General features: G+C 43.5%; 1 protein-coding gene across 1 annotated transcript in view; it reads right to left on the reverse strand.

Annotated features, from left to right (window-relative positions):
- Positions 1–12,945, reverse strand: part of MEIOC (meiosis specific with coiled-coil domain) — a 44,227-nt gene extending 31,282 nt beyond the window's left edge. Inside the window, exons 1-2 of the mRNA XM_066585916.1 lie at positions 12,852–12,945; positions 11,677–11,842 (exon numbers count right to left, since the gene is read on the reverse strand). Of these exons, the coding sequence (XP_066442013.1) occupies positions 11,677–11,842; positions 12,852–12,945 (260 nt within the window). The remainder of the gene's footprint in view (positions 1–11,676; positions 11,843–12,851) is intronic.
- Positions 12,946–18,351: the final 5,406 nt, after the last annotated feature.

Here is an 18,351-nt window from a genome sequence, read left to right on the forward strand (position 1 = left end):
AGCTATTAATCATGCAGTCTTGTTTTATTGACAATACTACAGATTGCAGCCTCAGATTGAGATCCTCGTCAGCTATCAAGCTGTAGTCTTTAGACTTCAACTTTTGGGGTAGCTGACATTCCAGAAGAAGCATCACCGACAGCTGTTATATCCCCCCAGCATTGTTATTGATACATCAATACATGAAATGGAAATCAAATCCAGAGTTTCACTGAAAAATATTTATATCTTATTTTATTACTATAACTCTGAACATGGTGATAGGTGTTTAAGCCAGTTGCCAGTAGAGGGAGTAAGAACACTGCAGCAAGCAGAGTAAGACATTTATCTGGAATATCTCATTTTACAAGAAGGAAACTGTATTACTATTTCAGAAATACATAAAATCGAGTTCATGAAGTCACTTATTATACAGGAGTGAAGATGCAAACAGAAATGCAACTCCAGCATCACAAAGCCAATTCCTCTGTCAATACCAATGTGGTACCACTACATAAGTCACACAATTCAAATTGTGATGTAATGTTTATGACCAGCTTTAAATGGCTTGTCTGTTTTAGCTAGCCCCTATCTATATTTTTAGGGGCATTGGTATTATATTATTAGGGCATGTGGATGTAATACAGGGGGGTCCCCCACTTTGAATTACTGCAAAGAAAGAACCTATGTTTTGAGTACACAGCTCATCCATACATTACAGAAACTCTGGTAATAACAGCTCATCTCAGGGGACTTGTACTGCACCAATGGGTTGTCCCAACCAGACCAACCCTTTAAGGAACGTTTAATATGGCAGTTTCAAGGCAGCTTAGTAAAGAATTTAAACGGTTTTCTGGTCTATTTTACCTGATAACCTATTCCCTGGGTAGATCATCAGTAGTTGATGAATGGCAGCCCAAAGCTCGGGACCTCTGTCTTATCAGTTCATCCGTGGTCATCAGTGGCCAGGAAGTAGGGGCAGCACAGGCTTCATTCCCACTGGAATCAATGGGAGCACTGCGCTTCTGATGGTCAGGACATCACGTCCTGTCCTGTGCAGGAAGTATAGAAGCAACATGGATAATCAGCTGATGGACGGGGGTTCCTAAGCTGCAGACTCATGTCTATCAGTTACTAGTACTGGGGATAATTATCAGTCGAAATAGACCACAATACCCCTTGTGATAGACATGATGATTAGTCAGTGTAAAATGTCTATCGATTTGTACTAAACTAGACGTATTATGTGTGTTTTGTGACTTAAGCCTAATGTGGAACTCTGCTGCATAAGGAAAGAGTTAAATCACAGTGTTATATGTCATTGCTCGTGTCCATCTTGAGTGTTTTCCCAGTCCTCCCCATCCCCCACACAGAATCTTCTTCAACAAAGAGATATCTACTTTCAGTTTCAGATTTGAGCACATGTTTGTAAGACAAAGACTTGCTTATACATTGGAGTTGAGAGAAGGTGGGCAGGAAGGAGGGGGGATTCTATATGATCTGACAAATGAGAATCTTATATGTTACTGATGTAATCTGTTGCACGCCCATTAAAGGGCAGGTGTTATGCTTTACAATAAAAGGGGCCGTCTGGGTGTCTCTGCCCAGAGAGCCATTTTGAGCATGAGACTGATACCTCGTGTTTGACCTGGTCAGTGTGCGCATACTGCTTCTACACAATTAGGAAGCTACAAAATACCCCGAAACCTGCTGGAGAAAACCATATCCAGTTCAGTGGCGTTCCTGGGTGCGCGGGTGGATCTGTGAGGTCAGAGCCTGGAACGTATAGAGACCGGCAGATAGCATGCGGAACTCAGGGGCCCAAAAATTTGCAGAACACGGTAAGATTGCTTTATGTAAAATCCACCGATGTGAGCTGATTTCCAACTGCTAAACTGCCTGTATCTGATCCAGACTAGACCTTCACTGAAAGGCAGGTAATAACTCTAGTTCTGTCCACCCAATTATCACCATGTTACCTGTCTAGGGGTATTTTGTATGCTGTGGCTGCTATGTCTGAGACGGTTAAAAATTGTGTATACAAGACCAAGAGATAAATTCTGTGAGGGTTAATGTGTCAGAAGGGCGGACTCAGCTGTTTAAGTCTGAGGGAGCACGCCAGAGAGAGATACTTACTCCTAGGCAACTAGTGTGAGGTTAGGAAGATTTATGATACGCATATTTACCTTTATGATTGAGCGTGTTATGTTCTCATATGTGAAAAGGTATATACGCGGGAATATAGCCGTGCTTTGTGACGGCCGACGTCTCCAGAAGCTCTTGGTCATTGAAAATAATCATCAGTCTGTGTGTGTTTCAGACAGTTTAAAGAATGTGCAGTGTTTATTATTGGGGGAGGGTTGCTGATAAGAGAGTGGACTGAAGTTAAGCCACTGAGAGCATTTCTCAATTAACCCTTCCGTTCCCTTTGTCTTGTATTTTGTAGAATTAATGTGCATTGTGATCTGAGTGGGAAAGAGAGGTTATATTGGAAGGATTCGAAGAAAGCAGATTTTACAAGAGAAACACTACTGTGTCCAGAAACTTCGAATAGGATAGAATAAGCAGGTAGAATAGAATGAGGGATCAGTACAGGATGTTTTGGAATATGCAAAACATGTAGAAGCGTTTTACAAAGAAATGTCAGGTTATGGACAGATAAGCAGAAATGAGTATGGTAAGATAGACTGTAGAAAGTTTTCAGAAGACGAGCAGGAAACCCAGCAGAAAGAAAGGTGTTTTAGCTAGTTTTAGCTAGTTCTTTGGTATAACGTAGTTAAGAGATTCAAGAGAGGAAAGCATGTAGTGGGGTATGTGTGTTGCTAATGAACAATGTAATGCCTTTGTGTTGACTACAGCCCCTCCCTGTAATGGCGGCCGCGCTTGCAATGTTTACAACCCCACATAGTGTGACTTTGCAGCAAATTTGGTGAGCCCTGCCCCCACCCTGAAGTTACTTCCCCCCATGTGCTCACTTTCAGGGTGTGTGATGTTACTTCCGCTCCCTCCCCATCCGGGACAGGATCTGGCCCCGCCCCTTCCTCCTCCAGCGGCCATCTTGCCTCACCTGGAAGTGCTGCTGCTCCTGGCCCTGCCCATTCCTCCGGCAGCCATCTTGCCTCACCTGGGAGATTTGTAGCCCCGCCCCTTTCTGCCTCTGGCGGCCATTTTGCTGCACTTGGGAGGCCTATATTCCCCAATGCCACTGTATCCAGTGCTAACCTCATGATTGTCTGAAGCAAGGTCTTGTTTGACCGGACTTTGTTACACTCCAAGATGTGGCCACTTTGGGTGTGTGATAAGTTCAGGGAAACAAACCTTTGTGAAGATGCAGCTTGGGACATAGTAGATGACTAAGCTGGTTTATAGTGTATGGAAGATTGGAGTTGATGCATGGGGGACAGAGGCCAGGAATACATGACAGGGGACGCTCTGTCATGTTCCCAGGGGCTCTGTTTTCCACTGCCCGCTTCTCCAATGGATGCTCAGACAGATGATGTTATGGAAGGCTCCTACAGATGGAATAATTTCCCTATAGTCACCCAGCAAACTTTTTCATGCAATTTGATGAAGTAATTTTATTTTTTATGTGAAGAAAGAGGGACTAAATTGCCCAGAGTAGGATGTTAATTCATCCGTATTCTTTAGTTTTTTCCCTAAGTCTTTTGTATATTCTGTCAGTCTACACTGAAGCTATAATTATATTCCGACAGGAGAGTGAAAGTTAAACGCTGGACGTTCCCTGAAATACTATTACACTGGGTGACGTAAAATTTTACTTGTGTTGCGCCCCCTTGTGTTAAAAAATGCTAACTGCGACCTGAGGGAAAAAAAAAATCTAAAGGATATTTTCGCTCAGACTTCGCTGCATACAATGTCACCTTGACCTACAAAGTGCTTGTTTTTGTGCCTCTTGGTTTACTAGTTTGAACGCAATTACTCTTTTTTCCATTGAGTATTCCGGTTCAAAAGGGGGGAGGCATAGGTGATCTGGGTCATAGATGATCTAGGTGTTGTAGATCAGCTATTGGGTTTAAAAAAATAAATAAATAAAAGGAAATAAATGATTTTGTGCTACAAGATTCCGAGCCATGTGAAATAGAACATTAGCACGATTATTTAGTACTAATACAGTAAGAAACTGCAGGCATGCAAACAATTACCAGAACCCCTGTTGATAATGCATATGTTGAGCTTTTTGCAGATGGTACCAGGGTGAGGATTGATGACTCCACATCGGATATGCAGTGGTCACACAACAAGATGTCCTAGAAGCAGAAACTCTGCATCCGCATGTCTCAGCACAAGAAGCGGAATGGAAGGCCCTCACTGAGGCGAGTAGAGTGGCGAGAGGTAAGACGGCAACCATTTACACTGACTCCTGGTATGTATTTGGCATAGCTCATGATTACGGCCCAATATGGAAGGCCAGACAGTTTTTTACCTTAGCAGGACAACTAATTGAGAATGGTGCAGCGGTACAGAGTCGCATGGAGGCCCTACTTCTACCTGACAAAGTTGAGAGTTCGCACCGATTCCTACACTGGAGAGGCGAGGGACGACACCCTCGCTGACAGCATAGCAAAGGCAGCGGCCCAAAAGCCGTGGAAGAAAGAAGAAAGATACTGACAGCATGAGTCAGTGGTAAAAACTTTGGACATTGACAAAATTTGGACTTTGATATGCTAAAGACTTTTACAGTTACAAGCCAGCAAGGAAGGAAAGGATAAATGGACTAATATGGGAGCAGCAGAAACAGGACAGCGTGTGGTGAACAGTCAACAGCACTTGCCCACCACAGTTCCTGTATCCCATGATGGCCCAGCTGATGGACGGAAAGACCCACCTAGTAAAGCAGCAATGACGACGATGCTTGAAAGAGGATGGGCGACTTCTGGGTTCTCTGTAGCTGCTGCATCATTTGTCCAGTTTAGCATGATCTATGCCATAGGTGAGTCAGGGCAGAAGTAAATTTGCCACACCACACTTGCCGGGACCACTCTACCCATTTCAGGGATTGCAAATTGACTACGTTCAGCTCCCACTTGTTGGGAAGTATGAATACGTGCTTGTTGTTGTTGATGTCTTTGCAGGTTGGAGGCTGACCCTGTTACCAAGGCAAACAAGTAGGTAACCGCAAAGAAGCTCATAAACGAGGTAAACTGTGAATATGGGGTACCAGAAGTGATTCAGAGTCAGACAGAGGTATAAACTTCGCAGGTGAATGTAACACGTCATGTCTGCTCTGGGTGTATCCCAGGCCTTTTACATACTCTACCATCTTTAGAATAGTGGAAAGGTGGAGAGACTTAGTGGCACACTAAAAAGTAAGATACTTAAAAATGACGCCACTTTGGAAAGACTGTCATCCAATAGCCCTATTCAGTGTTAGATATGAACCCAGGGGGGATCATACATTATCTCCCTACGAGATTGTTTGGGCTAGCCCCAAGGCTAGGTCGTTACTATCCTCAGTAGTTACAATTACAATCTGATGTGTTGACTGAGTATGTGATTTCCGTTGTTAAAGAACTAACCAAAGCCTATGCACAGGTGTTCTCTTCCAGACTCAGAGGCAGACACTGGGACACATATCTTGCAGCCTGGGGATTGGGTGTGCGTCAAGAAGTTCCTCAGGAAGCACCCTCTTGAGCCCCGATTTGATGGCCCCTACCAGGTGCTTCTGACTACTGCCACAGCTGTGAAACTAGCCGAAAGACTTACATGGATCCATGCTTCATACTATAAGAAAGCTTCAGATCCGGGAGACCAGTCTTAGTTGTGCCAAAGACATTACTCTGGTTAGGGCTAGTGAGGGAGGAGGGTGGCAACTGGAATCCTTAGTCGGAAGAATATGAGGGTATGGTTACCTTCTAGTATAACTCGTCCAATGCTCAAGTAGCCGCATATTCCTTCGACTATTGTACTGTGGTCCCGTGTCTAGGCGCAAGATCCCACCGCAGGCCAGATTTAGCTCAGTCCAGCTAGTTATATGACTTATATACCCGGGGAATACAATATGTTCGCGCCACTGATAACGTCTGGGGAGAAGACTGCCGTTATTGGGGATTAGTGGGATGGAACGCAGGAACAGACTGGTCCTATAAACCGCGAAGTGCCTTAAATACGAAAGATAAGAGCGGGAAATCCCTAATCAGTCGTATAACCCTCCTTGAGAATAATAAGGACAGCAGGTATTGGAAGGCTGAACTTAGTATGTTGCATGGTTTTAATGCGGTTTTTACATTAACCATGGGAGATCCAAGCCCGGGGGGGGGGGGGACTTACAGTCTGGGGACATACCGGTACGGGAGGACAGATCCCTTAGGGAAGTTTAAAATAAGGGATATGGTAGATGCACCCGAATGGAAGCCTTCACTTAGTCCCGTGCTCATAATTAACCCCCTCCGCCGTAAGATAAAGACCTTGACGAACATGATGATCATAGCCGACCCTACCTTTTGAGGACACCTTGACAGTAGCGACTGGCTACTCTGACCAGAATCTCTGGTTGGAGTTGATGAGGTACAATGCTAACAGGAGCAACAAGTCTAACTGTTGCGTGTGCGGTAGTGCCCGACTACACTCGGGGATGGTCCCCCTAAATCTCCCTGTAGATGCTGAAGAGTGGTTTATCAGTCTCTTCACGAACATTTCCGCTAATTACACTGTCCGTGAGAAGTGGAAGAAGCAATACTCTATAACTACTTAAGTGTTTTGCACCGGAAAGAGTATTACTGACTACCCTGGAAACTACACCTGCCAGGCAAATAGGTAGGATTGAGGGAGATTTTTGGGGAACTCACCAACGGGTATTGCTCCTCCTACGGTACGATAGGAGGGGAATGGATCCAGAATCAGGTTCAGTCCTTAGGAGACGTTTACTGGCTTTGTGGAGACATGAGGTAGAGGACCCGCCTGGAGGGTAATTGGACAGGGGAGTGTGCCTTAGTAAAGCCCTTATGCTCCTCCACATCCTGTCAGACAACATTGAGGATAATGAGGTTACCCCTAATAGTTACTTTATCTCGATCCAACTCAGTCTGTGTTTTGTGGTTATCCTGTCATGTTGGTCTATCCTTGTTTTCCGCATAGGTACGGCGGTTCCTTCCAGTCTTGTCACTAGGTAGTGTAGGGTTAGGCGGCCTGGACGTGTTCACCATCCGGACTATCTCCAGGAGGGATATTGGTGTGGGTGAAGATTAGGGAGTCCCAGGCCGTGCGTACCTGTGCACACTACTAGTATTGTAACATTATACTAGAGCGAGAAGAGAGACTCCTGGTGGTAGTTTTGATCTACACGTGTACATTGACGTCATAGGATAGCCAAGGGGGGTACCTGACGAGTTTAAAAAAATAGAGACCAAGTTAAAACTAGATTCGAGTCCATTTTCCCGATCATTATGGTAAATAAACATTGACTGGATTAATTATGTTTATTATAATTAGCAGTGGTTTATAAATTATACTAGAGACGCCTTATAGGGACTAGTCGACCAATAGGACCTACCTCGACTATGACTTTTCAAAATAGAATGGCCTTAGATATGACTTTAGCTAAAAAGGGGAGTGTCTGTAAGATGATAGGGGAGACTTGTTGTACCTACATCCCAGACGACACGTGACCCTCGGGTAAAGACGCAGTTGCCATTAAGAAGCTGACCGCACTAACTAAAAAGAGCTAACTTTTGGGACCAGCACTCGCCATGGATGAGCGGGTGGTAAAGGATCCTGGCACAGACGGGCGTCGCTGTTGTATGTGAACTGATGATTACCTTTTCTGTTCTAGTCTGCTGTGTTATCCCCTGTGTCAGAGAGACCTGTGAAACTGATGCTGGAAAAGCCGCTCCCACAATGAGCTCGCTGGATGCATCCCCAGAAGGAGTGGACAAGTCCTACACCCCCTTGAAGACCCTAAAATGAACCTTCAACGCGCTCCAGTTATAGGCTCATGCGCAGAGAACTGTGAAAATCAAATAGAGAGTTAGAGGATAGACATTTTAAGGGGGGATTGTGATAGACATGATGATTAGTCAGTGTAAAATGTCTATCGATTTGTACTAAACTAGACGTATTATGTGTGTTTTGTGACTTCAGCCTAATGTGGAACTCTGCTGCATAAGGAAAGAGTTAAATCACAGTGTTATATGTCATTGCTCGTGTCCATCTTGAGTGTTTTCCCAGTCCTCCCCATCCCCCACACAGAATCTTCTTCAACAAAGAGATATCTACTTTCAGTTTCAGATTTGAGCACATGTTTGTAAGACAAAGACTTGCTTATACATTGGAGTTGAGAGAAGGTGGGCAGGAAGGAGGGGGATTCTATATGATCTGACAAATGAGAATCTTATATGTTACTGATGTAATCTGTTGCACGCCCATTAAAGGGCAGGTGTTATGCTTTACAATAAAAGGGGCCGTCTGGGTGTCTCTGCCCAGAGAGCCATTTTGAGCATGAGACTGATACCTCGTGTTTGACCTGGTCAGTGTGCGCATACTGCTTCTACACAATTAGGAAGCTACAAAATACCCCGAAACCTGCTGGAGAAAACCATATCCAGTTCACCCCTTTAATGTATTTTTTCTGTGTATGTGTTTTTTCAGCCAAACTTAGGAATGGATTATTAGGAAAACTGGAACAAATAGCTGTCTAGTGTTATAGGGTAACTAAACTTCCTAAAAACTTGAAATATCAGAAGTTTTGTTTAGTAAGGTTCTAGGTGCTGATAGCCCATGGATTGCTTAAATGAACAGGCAGAACCGCTCATCTGAGTGCTGTGTCCCATTGTCTGTTTCCGTCACTTCTCGGAGTGATGTACAGGCTGCATAGAAAGTCTATGTAGTCTGTACACAGCTCATTATGACAGCTGAACAGGCAGAGGGCTCATCTGAGCACTTCTGCCCTTTCGTTTTAGCGATTCGTGGGACTCTCAGCACCTGGACCCCTACCAATTAAAACTTCTGACATGTCACTATGATATATATAAGAAGTTTTTAAAAAGTTTAATTAAACTTTAAGAAAGTCTCCAACACATTTCTTTCTTTTAAACTGTCAAACGGATCTGGCATTAAAAGATACAGTAAAACCTGTGTTAGACGTCTTTACTAGGCCACCTGCACACGAACAGGTCGGATTTCGGATGCGGGATCCAGCACAAGAATCCGACCCTGTGTCCGGCCGGTGACCCTGTGTACCTGTCATTTTTCTGTTCTTTCTGTACTGTGGATGGTCTGGACGTCATGTCATCGCAGATGCGCTGTACAGATTTTCCCGTGCCATCGCTAGGTGATGACATGGGTTGCGCAACCTTCCTGCAATGTTAATTGCCTAAGAGATGTGAATGGAAATGGTTTAGCTGGCTTAACTCCCATAGAAAACTTAACGAAACTGATGAGGCTATGACACTTCCATCACTTCCGCCTGTCACACTGTGTTCAGAAACGGAAGTGTCATAGCTGCTTTAGCTCCCATAAATTTCTATATCAGTGAAGGCAGCAAAGACAATCCAGCTTGTGTCTCATATGGTGCACATCTGGGCCGCTCCATTTCTAGCTTTCCAGGCAATATGCTGATAAGTGGGGATCCTGAGTGGACGGTCCCTAGCGAAAATATAATGACCACCTATCCTGAAAGTAGTCATCACTATTTTTCGTCTTTGAAATCTGTTTAAATAATGAAACACAGAAAAACAATTGTGGGATAATATTTAAAATAAATAATTGAATGAGGTATTGGTAATATTTTGCCCAAAATCTATTTTAAATAATGCAAAATAAATTTAGGTTTTTTTAAAAAGGTCGATTTGACAGAAATAAGTAAGCTCACAACCCATGTCAAGGGTCCTCATTCTCTTGCGAGTCATTAACTATCAAAAATTGGAAAAAAAAACTAACTAGGAATGCAGCCAGAAAAAGAAAAAAACAGGAGGCGAAGTAGAAACTCCTGGAATGGAGTCCCAACTGCCATGACACGGCTCCCACAGGTGACATATGTTACGATCGTGTGGGCAAACTAAGCACGGGGCCCACACGATCATGACCAAAGAGGACTGGGGGAAGATGGACGCACACAGGTTGCACACGATATTCACACGGGTTTCAGGCAAACTTACCCTGAACTACAAGGGGGATGACAATGGCCCTACCTAAGCGGGGACATCGCCCCAATAAGAGGGCAGCCCAGCGGTCTTCGGGTCTGGGCCCTAGCTGATCCTAGGAGCCACACACCAGAACAGGACATGACTGGGACTGAACCACAGGACACACAGAGCCAGAATACACAGCATACAGCAGCCAAAATGCAACCACTAATAGTAGATGATAAGCTGAATATAAATACCAGGTATTAGTTGACATTTTGTACAAGACATGAAAGCTAGCGGGCCAACTTCACGGCTCCTGGTTATACCGCTAGTCCCTACACTAACCAGGAGTCCAACAGAACCGGACAGAGTTCACACAGCACGCTACAACAGAACAGGACACAGATCGCAGGTCATAGAGCAAGCTAACACAAAACTGACAGAATTTAAACGTACAAACGGACATGAACCAGCAAGACACAGATCACACAGCAAGCTTGCATAAGAAATAGGACAGAGCACAGGGCACACAGCAAGCTGACATAAAACTTACAGGAAATAAATGTACAAATGGACATGAACCAGCAGGTCACAGATGACACAGCAAGCTTGCAACAGGACAAATAACCAGGTCACGGACTCTACTGGCAGAGCTCACATGAACACAGATGAAACTCACAGCAAGTCTATGGGTCCTCATACCAGGGGGGATAGACAGTCAGCCACAGAGCTGACATAGGGGACTGTGTCAGGGATCCACCAACTGACACACTGGAAGCAGAGAGACACAGACCTACTTGCAAACACAGATCAGAGTGGGAACAAGCTGAAAATGACTGATAACAAGTTACAGAACACAGAAGTAACATGACTGCTCACCCTGGGACCCAGCCAGTGACTGACCAGGAGCTGTGTTTATATGTGAGCACAGATCCAGGAGATTGGCTAGCAGGAAGTACCACACCCAGCCAGCTCAATTAACCCTCAACCACCTGTAGTGGTGCTGCTAGGAATACATAGTACAACAAATCCCAGCAGCACATGTAACAACATGAGGTAGTCTGCGAACTGGTCCTGCGCTCTTAGAGCTTATTCAGCTGCTCTTCCTGGTGGAGATAAGTCATCAGACCTGGAAGAGACGACCAGACTACAGGAGTTGTGTAGAACCACATAGGCTTGTATCTCTGGATACAGCTGAAGGCTACCTTGGAATAACCGCCACTTGCGGACCAGAAAGGCTCACTCAAACCAGCATGCCCTAGTGAATTTGTAGCTGAGGATTCTTCTACTGGTGACAAGGCCATGGCAGGGAAATGGCTGCAGAATGTGTGCCAACAGTCCAAAACCCTCATCCGCAACAATGACGAAGGGGGAAGGTGAGCTGATGGATCTCGGAAAGTTGCCAGGCCACGGAAGGGACATATTGTGAAACTGCAGCCACTGCCCCATTCTGGAAACTCTGAAGATGCATGCATCTGCATATCAACTAAAACAAATAGATAGTTGCTATAAGCCAAAGCCAACAGAACTACTGAAAAGTAGTATTTGTAGTTAAAATATTGTGATCCTAAGTACGTCTGCTTCTGCACATCTATGTGTTTTCCATTGAACGCACCAGTTGGGAACTGCGCCCAAAGCGATGTCCATCCACTCCTCGGTCGTCAGCAGTGGCATCACGGTGACACTGGCACGCTGCCAAATAACCTTGCAAGTATGATGAACAATCTGGACAATAGTAATGGTATCTAGTTGGAACACAAAACTGCAACGAGGCAAAGAACCTGTAAAGCAGAAAAAGAATAAAAATAGGTGGTAAAAATAGACCGATAGAATTTGTGTAGAATCGTAGAATGGTAGAGTTGGAAGGGATCTGCAGAGTCATCTGGTCCAACCCTCTGCTCAGTGCAGGAACACTAAATCATCCCAGACAGATATTTGTCCAGCCTTTGTTTGAACACTTCCATTGAAGGAGAACTCGCCACCTCCCGTGTTAACCTGTTCCACTCATTGATCACCCTCACAGTCAAAAAGTTTTTTTCTAATATCTAATTTGTCTCTCCTGCCTTTCAGTTTCACCCCATTGCTTCTAGTCTTTCCTTGTGCAAATGAAAATAGGACTGATCCCTCTGCAATGTGACAGCCCTTCAGATATTTGTAGACAGCTATTAGGTCCCCTTTCAGCCTTCTTTTATGCAAGCTAAACATTCCCAGATCCTTTAACCGTTCCTCATGGGACATGATTTGCAGACTGCTCACTATCTTGGTAACTCTTCTCTGAACTCCAGTTTGTCGATGTCTTTTCTAAAGTGGGGTGCCCAGAACTGGACACAGTATTCCACATGAGTTCTGACTAAGGAAGAGTAGAGGGGAATAATTACCTCACATGATCTAGACTCCATGCTTCTCTTAATACATCCCAGAATTGTGTTTGCCTTTTTGGCTGCTGCATCACATTGTTGACTCATGTTCAGTCTATGATCTATTAGTATACCCAAGTCTTTTTCACATTTGCTGCTTAGCCCACTTCCTCCCATTCTGTATGTGCTTTTTTTTCATTTTTCTTGCCCAGATGTAGGACTTTGCATTTCCCCTTGTTAAATACCATTCTGTTAGTCCCCGCTTACTGGTCAAGCTTTTCTAGATCTTTTTGAATACTCTCCCTCTCTTCCCTAGTGTTAGCTTTTTCTTCTCGCTTTGTAGGCAGATTTGATCAGTTTCCCATCAATTCCCTCCTCCAGATCATGTAAAAATGTTGAATAACACTGGGCCTAGGACAGAGCCTTGTGGTACCCCACTTGATACATTCTTCCACTTGGATGTGGACCAGTCTTTGAGTACGAATAATCCACTTAACAGTTGCCTTGTCAATCCCATATTTGGTCATTTTTTCAATAAGTATGGTATGAGATACTTTGTCAAATGCTTTACTAAGGTCAAGATAAACTATATCCACTGCATTTCTCTGATCAACCCAGTCAGTGATTCTGTCATAGAAGGAAATTAGATTTTTCTGGCATGACTTGTTTGTTACAAACCTATGCTGGCTCTGGTTAATTACTCCATTTTCATCCAAGTACTTGCATACATGCTGTTTAATAATTTGTTCAAAGATCTTTCCCGGTATAGAAGTCAGGCTCACAGGCCTGTAGTTTCCTGGATCCACCTTCTTTATTTTTTTGAAGATAGTGACAACATTTGCCCTTTTCCAATCTTCTGGGACTTCTGTTCTTCAGGAATTTTCAAAGATTATGGCAAGTGGTTCAGCAATTACTCCGCTGCTTCCTTTAGTATCCTAGGATGTAATTCAGCTGGACCTTGAGACTTGAATTCATTTAAGTTAGCTAAGTGTTCCCTCACCATCTCTCTGTTTATAGATAACCTGCATTCTTTTATTCCCCCAATAGCACAGAGAAGATCAGTTGATGTTACATCTACTTTCTGAGAGAAAATAGATACAAAATAGGAATTTAAAAGTTCGTCCTTCTCAACATCATTCTTAACCAATTCACCATTTTCATCCTGTAAGCATCCATATTGTATATATTTATTAAAAGTGCCAAAATTGAGAAAAATTTGAAAAAAATGTTATTTTTTCACATCTTCAACTGCAATATGTCAAATATGTGCCAACATACTGTACAAATGTTTGTAAGATATATATATATTTCCAAATAACCCCCTTGCTCTCTGAAGAGGAGTGGAGTACCAAAATGTCCTCCTACACTTCAGTCTCACCAACAGCAGCTAACAACAAAATGATTCAATTGCACATTATACATCAATGTTACTTGACACCAAGCAGACCCTTTAAGATGAATAGAACCCCAAACACACAATGTCATCGCTGTCAGACACTCAACACTAGTTTTAACCATCTGATATGGAGTTGCCTGATGGTATACTCCTTCTGGATGGAGGTTACAGACTTCCTGGGACAACTATTGGGGTGCCACTTCCACCAAACCCTGCTGAATGTCTGCTAGGTATACTGGATGAAGAACAGCGGCAATTCCAAATCTGCATTTTTCTTGGTGAGGAGTTGTTTTTGGCCTGTAGGGCAGTAGCATTGCGCTGGATGAATAGGAAACCCCCGACGCTCCCCCAATGGCATAATCTAGTCCAGTGTTTCTCAACTCCAGTCCTCAGGGACCCCCAACAGGTTATGTTTTCAGGATTTTCTATAGCAAGAACACCTGTGGCAATGTCTGAAGCATTAACGATAATTATATCACCTGTCCAATTCTGAAGAAATCCTGAAAACATGACCTGTTGGGGGTCCCTGCGGACTGGGGTTGGGGAACACTGATCCAGTCAATTATATTCTCTCGCATGAAAAAATAGTATACAAAAATAAAAAGTGCCCAGAAAAATTCTATAAAACCTGGGGAATTTGATGTGGCTCATCAACCACAACCAACACGCAAAATGCATTTCAGCAATTGGTGGACCAAAGGAGGTTTTTGACCCATCCATGTGCCATTTAGCCCTTCACGGATATGCAAATAACATCCTGCACTCTGCGAACTATCTTTTCAAATGCGCTATGTTAAAGAGTGTATATTGTTTCAAGTAATTGTAACAGATTTCAGACTTGAACCACGTTACACTCAGGTTTGTCACTGAGTAATATAATTTGATATGTTCTGTTATTCTCAATAAAACGAGTTTAAAAGATACAGATTTCCATCTGTTTACTTTATTCAGGAAGCACATTGGAAAAACGTTAGCTTTTTTTAAAACCATTTAGGAAACGTACAAATTCAACATTGACTATGAAAATTTTTAGGAACATTTTGTTTTCCTCACCAAGCCAAGATTGCAAAGGCTCATAGGTGTCAAAATAATAGATACTCCAACAAATGACCCCATTTTAAAAAATACACCCCTTAATGTATTCACTGAGGGGGGTCAGGATTATTTTGACCCCACAGTTTTTTTTCAGAAGTTAATGCAATTTAGAGGAGAAAAAATTAAATTTCATATTTTTGAAAAGACAGTTTTTTTTCTATAGTGCACATGAAAATGAGGATTTGCACCCCAAAAGGGATACCCCGGTTTGTCCTGTGTTCAGAAACATACCCATTGTGGCCCTAATCTTATGTTTCTATGAAAACGGGGCCCGAACTGAAAGGAGCAGCCAGTGGCTTTCGGAACAGACATTTTGCTTCAAGGTGTTTCAGGCCAGATTGCACACTTTTAGAGCCCTTGAGCTGCCAAAATGATAGAGAACCCCAACAAATGACCCAATTTTGAAAACTAGACCCCTTAATGAATTCATCTAGCTGTGTACTGCGTAGTTTGAATTAATTTTTGAATGTACTGAGTTTTTGAATGAATCTAAGCAAAGCAGAAGGAAAAAATTACGATTTTCGTTTTTTTAACAAATGTGTCATCTTAAAAACTGTTTTTTGGTTTTTTTTTACAGCACACATAGAAAATGAAGACATACACCCCAAAATGGATACCCGTATTTGTCCTGTGTTCAGAATACTATTGTGGCCCTAAACCACTTATAGGACACATGGCTAGGCCTGCAATGGAGGGAACACCCTTTGGCTTTCAGGGCACAACAGAATAATTTCCAGCCCCCATTGCTCACTTGTAGAGCCATAAAGGTGCCAAAACGATAGAACGCCCTCCACAAGTGACCCCAAACTAGACCCCTTAACAAATTAATGTATGTGTGTACTCAGCATTCTGACCCCACCGCTTTTTGCGAAAATTATTATAAATCATGTGAAAAATAAATTTTTTTTTTTTCATAAGAACTGGGCAGATGCACCACAAATATGGTAGCGCTAGTTCTTCTGTGTTCAGCAATACCCTCATTGTAGCCCAAAACTAGTTACAGGACACGTGGCTAGATCTAAAATGGAGGGAACACCCGTTGGAATTCAGGGCACTCCAGGCCCTGTTGCACATTTGCACGGATAAAAAAATTAACTTCCTAAAAAGAACCAACCCCCTTCCCCTCCTTTTTTGACATTCCCTAAATCTTAGATAAAAGTTATAATGTAAAGCTGTGTGGTATGTCTCAAAAGAGGGGTCTCAATTACAGAGGCCTTGTTGGGATGGGCACATGGGGCAATAAAACCGCTTACAAACACATGTGGAATTCCCAATTCCTATCCTGTCGTGTGAGACTGACATAATGGCAGATCACTGCCTTTTTATACCATTTGATAATGGCAATCACGTGATTAGAGACTGCATACCGCGGCCCCTCCCCCCATCCCTTTCCCCATGACACCTCCAGGCTCTCGGCTTCATCTTTGGTATCTAGGAGCAGGGAGATTTTAAATTTCCCAGGCGATCGTTGAATTTTTTTGGCATAGGACCGGCATTTTGCTGACGAGCGCATGTGCAGAAGCCGGGAAAAGGCCCATGGACAACGATCCCTTCGGGGACAAATCCGGTGGCCCTAGATAAGTAATTTAACTTTTTTCAAGCTTTTTTTTTTTTACTTTTAGGATAGTGGCATTCACGTGACCGGGGACTGTATACCGCAGCCCCCGCTGACATCTCCTTGCTCTTGGCTATCTTTGACAGCCGGGAGCAGGGAGATTTTAAATTTACCGGGCCCCCCGGCCTTCTGCGAATCAGCCCGGCACTTTGACGTCTGGCACGCATGCGCAGAAGGCAGTGTCAGGTTTATGCAGGTCCAGATCGCCGTGGGACACCGCGGACTCTGGAGGTGAGTAGTTTCAACTCTCTCTATTTTATCCATTTATGAAGGGTTTTTGTGGGGAAAATGGGGTATATTTGGCTTAATCACTTTTTATTGAAGCATTTTAGCTTTAACAAAACCGAAAATAAACATTTACAATCATCCACATTGCTGGTATCTTTCATTAAACCAACTATCCATTACATTCTAACACAATCAGGTAGTTCCGCAACAAAAGTGATAAATACCATATTACGCTAATAGCTCTCAATCAGTGTCACTGTCTATCAAATGAACCAAAAGTTTCACTTATCTAAGCCCTATTTCTAAGCTTTCATGAGAGTCTTAGCTCTTAGTACGGGTACCAGAATAAGACTATTCGACTAAGCAGGAGGTAGGGCCTACAAGGCTGAGTTACATGGCACACATGGAGGCATTTTTCAGGCTTCCAGCTGCCATGCAAACCCATTTGTACCTTGCAATCGCATTACGGGGTGCCGATGGGTAACAGAAGGAGTCCCCCTCCCCTTGTCATCCACTTGCATGCTATAGTTACTATTGATTGTGACAGGTAAGAGGTTAAACTGCCAGGATCTGAGGTGTCTCCATTCACAGCTGTTAGAGCAGGAGCCTGGCAGTGAGTAGTCAGCTAAGCTACTGCTTTACAAAGATGTATGTGCAGGTTTAAAGTCCATTAGTGAGGTCAGTGCAAATGCGTATTGCCTGTCGTTAAGGGGTTAATGGTTGCAGACAAAAAAAAACATAATATGAATTAAGCCTTATCTAATTTCTATTATCTGAATGTCAAAGTGGTAACTGTGAGTAATGAGACTATCTGGATCCAGTAACAATCCTGTCATCGCTGCCACAGAGATCTAATGGTGGAGCATGTAGTTACACGCTCTGTCATAGTTCTGGCTGGCTGTGACATTGCAGGGTGATGCGTGTTACTGCAAGTTATACCATAAAGACAAGGTACAATTGTTTCCATGTTCATGTTACCATGACTAAAGGTAAAGGAAGTGTCATGATGGTATTTGTTTATTTCTTAGACAATCCCATTTTATTTGGTATTTCACCCTGTAAATGTAAGGCTGCAGGTATGTCCACAGCATTCCCACATCAATAGTCAAAATCCACACCAATGGTGCAGATTTTGACTCAAAATCAACTGCGGATCCACAGCTAATTTTGGCCTACCACTCTTTTCACCTTGCAATCAGCAACCCTCAGCCAGCAACCACTACTAAGCGCTACAGCAACCAGTCAAATAATGTGCCCACTTCCGCATCACCTGACTGGCAGCCACGGCGCTTAGTAGCGTTTGCCAGATGAGCGGTGGCGGTGCAGCAGAATATTCAGCTGCAGAAAAGCCGCAGCATTTCTGCTACATGTGAACATACCTAAAGTCCCTATTTGTGCTGTGGGTTTTCCATCACAAATCTGTTGCAACATTTGCATGTGTTACATGTGTATTTTGTCATGGACTGTGCCATTCTGCACACGGGTGAGCACCCTGTGCATTTTCAAAGCCACAGCATGTCCATATTTCACCAGGATAGGTCATCAATAGTTGATCGGCTGGGATCCATCGCTGGGGACCCCGACCCATCAGCTGTATAG

This window comes from Eleutherodactylus coqui, chromosome 13 (assembly GCF_035609145.1).
Source record: "Eleutherodactylus coqui strain aEleCoq1 chromosome 13, aEleCoq1.hap1, whole genome shotgun sequence".
NCBI classification, from domain to species: Eukaryota; Metazoa; Chordata; class Amphibia; order Anura; family Eleutherodactylidae; genus Eleutherodactylus; species Eleutherodactylus coqui.